The 7213-nt window shown below is 38.2% G+C and overlaps 1 protein-coding gene and 1 pseudogene across 1 annotated transcript in view; both read right to left on the reverse strand.

Annotated features, from left to right (window-relative positions):
- CCDC73 (coiled-coil domain containing 73) overlaps positions 1-7213 on the reverse strand; it is a 130308-nt gene that overhangs the window by 108666 nt on the left and 14429 nt on the right. Inside the window, exon 2 of the mRNA XM_027771861.1 lies at positions 1970-2113. Within this exon, the coding sequence (XP_027627662.1) occupies positions 1970-2104 (135 nt within the window). The 5' untranslated portion in view covers positions 2105-2113. The remainder of the gene's footprint in view (positions 1-1969; positions 2114-7213) is intronic.
- Positions 4307-7213, reverse strand: part of LOC102487462 (EEF1A lysine methyltransferase 2-like) — a 15360-nt pseudogene continuing 12453 nt past the window's right edge.

Consider the following 7213-nt stretch of genomic DNA (forward strand, 5'->3'; position numbering starts at 1 on the left):
AACAAAAAAAAAAAAAAAAAAAAAACAGACAAGAAACAGAGGTAAAGAGAAGAAAAAATGAAGAAAAAACCTTTTAAATAAAACTAAAAAAAAATCAATATTCAAAAAAATTTCATTAAAACCCAAAAATTAGAAAACCTAGAAATGGCTAGATCACAGGAACCATGGAGCTGTCTCTTGAAAAAGGCCTGTTCTGTTCCCTTCTGCCTCTCCTGGGTTGGAAGGGAGAGAGAGAATTATTAACAAGACAAAGGGCTAGGAGAGGCCAAAGGCCCAAAAAAATGCCTCACCTTAAAAAATTCTAAAACGCAAAAATTAAAAATAAGAGAGAGAAGGCAGAGACAGAGAGAGAGGTAGAGAGAGACAGACATATACAGAGAAAGGAGGCCTGAAAGGGGTCTTCCTACCACGCGAGTTTTGTATGCTGGAGGCCGAATTATCAGTGGGACCTCTTCATTTCTCCGTTTCCCCCAAAACGGCTAGATCGCAGGAGCCATGGAGTTGTCTCTTGAAGAAGGCCTGTTCTCCAACACCTCTGTTTTAAGAAGCTCTGAATTATCACTTATTTTTTTTAAGAATTATGTTATTTTAACTTTACTCATTCATTTATTTCTTTCTTTTAATTTGACCAGAGAGGGACAGAAAGAGAAAGAGAGAGAAAGCGAGAAAGCAAGCTGTTAGGTCCGAGACTCAAACCAAGGTAGGCCATATGAGAGTCCAGCACCTTCAACCACCACACCACCTGACAGCCCCCAGAATTATCATTTTTTAAAATAAGGATTTTTTTTTAATTATTTTATTCAAACTTATTTATTTATTTATTAAATTTGACTAGAGAGGGACAGAATGAGATTGAGAGAGAGGGAAAGTGAAAAAGCAAGTAACCAGGTTTGGGACTCAAACTACAGCCAGCCATGTGGGAGTCCAGCACTCTTAACTACCACGCCACCTGCCGGCCCAGATATTTGATTTGTTAAATAAAGAATACTTAACTACGTACATTTACTTTTATCACTTAATAATATGCTGCCTTGGGAACCAGCAGTTAGCGTGATGGCTATGTCGCTGGATTCCCACATAGTCAACCGCTGTTCGTGTCCCGGACCCGGTGGCTTAAAACTCACGCCAGGCGTGTGTGTGTGCGTGCCCAAGATCCCGGGAGGAGAATGGAGGAGAAGGGATTGCATGACCATCCCCCCTGGGGGGTGATTTCTCGCTTTCTGTCTCTCTGTCTCTCTCTGTCTGTCTGGCGAGCGCACGCGCCCTACAGTGAAAATCTCTCCAAAAAAAAAAACAAAAATGCTGCCTTATTTCATTATTTAATCATTTCATAGGTTCCCTATTTTATAAACTTAACAAAAAAGGAAATTTCCCCAAGAGCAGTTCTTTTTAATCAATCATAGTGGTCTAAGCATTATGCTATCAATGCATTCCGGGGACTCAATAAATACTAGCTGACATAAAGTTTGCAACAATTTGAAAATCTTTTATTTTTTTTTTTAAGGTTTTTGCCATAGGGCACATGAGCTCACCAGACAGAGACAGACAGGAAGAGTCAAAAGTGAGAAATCACCCCTTGGGAGGATAGCCACACCACAACCCATTCTCCTCTCAGGGTTATGGGCACACACGCACACGTGTCCAGGCTGATTTTTCAAGGTACCAGGTCCAGGATTCAAACAGTAGTCAGTCATATGCCAGCACACCCCTTAGCCACCATGCCATCTGCTGGCCCCTACTCTCTTTTTTATTTTCCAAATTCTTACTTCCCATTCCCTGTCATTCACTTTATCTATCCTATTCTTTTCTAATTCATTATTTGTACTGTATATTTTCTTTCCAAATAAGAGGTTACTTTATTAGGTCTTTTGCTTTTCTTTGGGGTGGGGGGGGAAACCATAAAAAACAACCTGACCAAAATCAAAATCAAGTTATCTTATTTAAAAAATTATTTTTAAAAGGACCTTACCCTTCTCATGCGCAGTTCTTCTAATGCTTCCAACAAACTTGTTTTGAAATCTAATAGTTGAATAGAAAACAATGTTTCAGAAGTTTGAAGAGTAAAGGTAGATGATGATGACTCAGCCTTGCGATTATTCTCCATGTTTATTTCCTGTAACATAAAAAGATTTTATTTGTAAAAAAATATCACTTATATAAATTTTCAAGTAAAAGCAAAAGTAATTACTATAAAAACATAAAACAACCAACAGTTTTGTCATCACTCCTACTCTAACCTTCATATAAAAGCTACTTAGTAACAACGCTACTACTTTGTTTCTCCATGACTGAGGCCTTTTCTGGCACCTGAGTAACCCTGGGGAGTACATTTTCTGCCCATACACATCATTCTCCTAAAGGCTGGTTCCTATTGTTGCAGACAAGCTGCTTCAAGTCAAAGCTAGGATACACAGTCTCTTTCCTAAACTTTGTCTTTGCATAAAGCTACTTTGCAAGGATGGCATGAATACTAATTAATATCAATAATAATGCAAACTTTAACTTCAATAAAGTTGGAAAAGGTGACCTGGCATGAATGGCATTTATTACAAACCAGGGGTTGGTCCAACCATGGTGATGTAGGGGACAGTATGCCACTTTGCAGTGCGGGAGTCATATAAAGACCGAGATCCAGATCCTGGATCAACCCGAACAGACACTGAGTACACTCATGATCCTGGCTAGCCAGAAGGCCAGGGGAATTAGCAACATGAGATTCTATGGGGGTACCTGTTTATCTCACTGTCATGAAAGAAACTAGGGTGCTGGGTGGTGGCACAATGCTAACGCAACGTTCTTCAAGTCTGGCGCCCATAGAAAGGCTCCAGGTTCATGTCCAGAGACTTTCCTGGATACAAACAGGCATTCATGTGCCGTAACTTAGGGCTGACTGAAACCAAAGGTGGATGATGGCATGAAGACCCTGTGAGAATATGCGTATGTTCGTGTCGCTCTCTCACCTTGCCCCCTTTCTCTTGGAAGAAAGAAAAATAAACTTAAAAAGAAAAAGAGAGCCAGCAGGTAGTGTAGAGGTTAAGGCAGCTGGATCCCACATGGCCAACTGCATGGTTTTTGTCCTGGACCCAGAAGATTAAAAAACATGCCAGGCACATGTGTGCATGTCCAAAATCTAGAGAAAATAATGGAGAAGAAGGGATTGTGGCAGGACCATCTCTGCCAACCCCCACTTGCCAGGAGGGATGATTTCATTTTGTCTCTCTCTTTCTCTCTCTTGCAAGTACATATACCCTATAGCAAAATTAAAAACAAAACAAAAAAACTACAGAAAGATAAATAAGACGTTCAAAGAAGCCTCACTTATAGAGACAGTAGCCTACTCAAAATTATTGATAGCATTAGAAGCCAAAAGTCAGTGGAATGGTATCTTTAACATGTTGAGAGAGAAAAGGCCAACCTAGATTTAAGTACTCAACAAAAATAACTGCCGAGAATGAAGGAAAATCTGGGGGAAAGAAACGTCCAAAAGGGACTTTAAAAGATTCTTCCATGTTTTTGAGAATCTAGAATGACACACTCATGTGCAACACTGTGCACACACCAAAGACAATGTGCACACCTAGAAAGCCCTAATAAAGTCCAAAAACACTCACCTCTAGCTGATGGTAGGGCTCTGAACAATCAGGCGGTGGATTCTCATTTACATGTACATGGTCAGAGTTATAAACTGCCAGCCCATGCACTGAACACATGCCCAGGACACATACAGAGCATCTTAGCAAAGGCTAGAAAGCTTACTGGCTCTAGGCATCTAATGAAATATCATGAGCTGACCACTAAGCTAAATAAACAGAGGTGCAACTGGCCACATATAATAAATAATACAGACTGGACAGAATTAGTACAAATCTTTAAACATTAAAGCAGCAACAAGAAAAACAAACCCTGTGGAGAAAAGATAATCTGATTTCCTCGGATGCCACATTGTATCAAATGTACAACTGTTCTTAAAAAAAAAAAAAAAAAGATGAAACATGTAAAAAAAAAAAAGTAAAAAAAAAAAAAAAAAAAAAAATGAAACATGTAAAAAAAAAAAATATGTCATTCACAGGAAAAGAAAGCAGTCAATATAAACTTCTTAAAGACGACTTGTTAGATTCACTAAAACATTGAATCAGTTATATTCAATATGTTCAGAGAACTAAAGGAAACCTAAAGAACTAAAATAAAATATATCAATTTCTCACTAAATAGAGAATATCAATAACAACACAGAAACTACTTTTAAAAAAAATCAGATGGAATTTTTAAATTTGGAGCTTTCCTCAAAACACAGTAGTTAGGTGCTCTACAGAGGAAGCTCGATCCCAGATGACCAGCCAGGGTGCAAGTCTAAGCTCCAATTTCTTAAAATAATGTACTGGGCTTCAGCACACATGTCCAGAATCCTGATGGAATCAAGAACTAGAACAAAAAGGACAGCCTTACAAAAGTATTTCTTGAATAATAAGACTTGAAAGTTAAAATGACTCCTTTATCAGTGGGCTGCAGAATAGATGCTGTGTAAGCAGGCATGAAAACAACATCTCCTTATACATCTCCATTGGGATTGTTGGGTGACTAAGAACATTATTAATATTAGAAATATTTTAAAAGGAATCTTTTTTTCTAAGATATGGGTCTCAAAAGTGGGCTTAAAATATTCAGAAGGCCAGCCCATGGCCTAGTGTTTAAAAGAGTTGGATCCCACATGGCCAATCATATGGTTAAAATTCAGCTCAGCAGCTTAGAAAACATACTGGATGTATGTGTATGCATGCCCCAAATTCCAACAAGTTAGAGAAGTGGAAGAGAAAGGATTGTGGTGTAACCATGACCTACTGGGGAGTGCTTTCTCTATCTCTCTATGGCAAATGCACATGCCCTCTAACCAAACAATATTTTTTTATTTTAAATTAATTACAATGATTTCAAAATGCACTTCCTGAATTGAATTAATATCCTTTATAATTAGGAGTCTTCCATGAGAGCTGAGATCTAGTACTTTCAGAGATAAGAGCAATGAAGATATTCTGCTGAGAATTTACCCTGGTAGAGCCTCTGCATCCTTCTCTCTGTCTCTCTGTCTCTTTTTGCATCGCTGTCTCTGTCTTTTCATTTCTTCATTTTTTTTCTTTTTTTAAATATTTTTTAAAGTAGGGACCAGCAGTTGGCGTAATGGTTATGTCACTGGACTCCCATGTAATCAACTGTGCTTCAAGTCCCGGACCCAATGGCTTAAACTCACGCTGAGCGCATGTGCATGCATGTCCAAGATAGCAAGAGAAGAATGGAAAAGAAGAGATTGCAGTGTGGCCATCCCCCTAGAGGGTAATTTCTCACTTTCTGTCTGTCTGTCTGTTTCTGTCTTTCTGGCGAGCACACGTGCCCTATAGCAAAAACCTCTCAAAAAAACAAAAAAAATGACAACAAAATTTTTTAATTTTGTTGGCTTTCTCTTGGCTCTGAAATCCTCCTTTATCTTGGTAATAATCCCCTTCCCTTTCCCCCTCCCATCTAGGCAAAAAGAAAGGGCAGGCTGGAAGAAGACTGAGTCTGCCGTGAGAGCTGAGATCTAGTGCGCGTCATGTGGTTTTCTTTTTTTTAAATTAACAAGTACGTAATTTTTTATTTGTTCACTTTATCTATTTTTCTTTTTCTTTTCTCTCTTTCTCTGTTTTCTTATACCTCATCGTTTTGCTGCTCAGTCTCCATCCACTGAGTGTCTAGACAGGTCTAAGTGAAAAGTTGCCAAAATCCAAATACTATGTGGATCCTCATATTCCTCAACTCCCACTGAATCTGTGACACAAAGGGTGAAAAATGCAATGCCAAAGAATTTGCAGATCACATCCTCCTGTAAGCTTCTAACTACTCAGTTTGATCTTCTAGAAATTAGGAAGAAACCAATAACCCATCAGATGACTCAAAATCACTGCAGGGACACAAGAAATATGCAAAACCAAGAAAATACCTCATCCTCAAGGGGAAAGAATAACTCCTCTTCATCCACAGACAGTACAATGGAATTCGTGGAAATGACTAATAAAGAATTTAGAGTATCCATAGTGACAAAACTAACAGAGATGGGAGAGAAGAGAGACAATGAACATCAAAACATCAAAAGAAAAAAATCCCATGAGTTCAAGGAGGTGAGGAAATTCTTGCAAGAGCTGAAAGAAGAAAAATACACACCATAAAAAAGAATCAAATGGAACTGTTGGGAGATGAAGGCTATAATACAGGAAGTGAAAACCTCTTTTGAAAGTCTTAAAAGCAGACTAGATCATACAGAAAATTGAATCCCAGATGTAGAAGAGAGAAGGCAAAAAAAAACCCCCCCAAAAACAGAGAAAAAAAAAAAAAAAAAAAAAAAAAAAAAAAGAATAATATATGAGAAATTCTCATTAAACATCCAAACATCCAGATAATTGGTATCCCAGAAGGTGAAGAGACTAATAAGGGCATTGACAATGTATTCCATAAAATCCTGGAAAAAAACTTCCCAAACTTAGAGAGGTATTCAAAGAACCAGACCCAAGAAATACAAAGGACCTCAAACAGGATCAACCCAAGATCTTCTCCAAGATACATTATAGCCAGAATGACCAAAACCACAAAGACAAGATACTCAGACTAGCAGGAGAGAAACAAGTTACCTACAAAGGATATCCCATCAGGCTAACAGAGAACCTCTCCTCGGAAACAACGCAAACAAGGAAAGAATGGGAAAATATATTCAAAGTATTGAGTGAAAAATAATTTCAACCAAGAATACTGTATCTGGCAAGAGTATCCTTTATATGGAAAGAGAAGACAAGAACATTCTCAGATAAACAAAACCTGAAAGATTTCACCAGCACCAGACCAGCTCCCCAAGAAGTTCTGAAGGGAGCGCTATCCCAGAAAAACTAAAGTCATACACATAGAAATAAGAGTTCTAAAACAACTAAGAAAACGGCCAGCTTAGTGGTCGGGACAAGTCCAGAGTTGAATGCTATCTTCCAGAATTTAAACAGGAAGATCAAACCACAACAGAAGATAAAGTACATGAATTTGAACTGGTGAAATCGAATTTTATGACTTTTGACTAAAACATTACTGACCTTCTATGCTGTTTTCCAGTGTTAAGGAGTTTTGTCTTCTCTTGAGTTGTGGACAGGTCCATGTACCTACTAATCAAACAGAATCCTAACCTGTTTCCTGGCTTTAAGTT

Source organism: Tupaia chinensis, unplaced genomic scaffold (genome assembly GCF_000334495.1).
Source record: "Tupaia chinensis unplaced genomic scaffold, TupChi_1.0 Scaffold000037_18, whole genome shotgun sequence".
In the NCBI taxonomy this organism is placed as follows: Eukaryota; Metazoa; Chordata; class Mammalia; order Scandentia; family Tupaiidae; genus Tupaia; species Tupaia belangeri.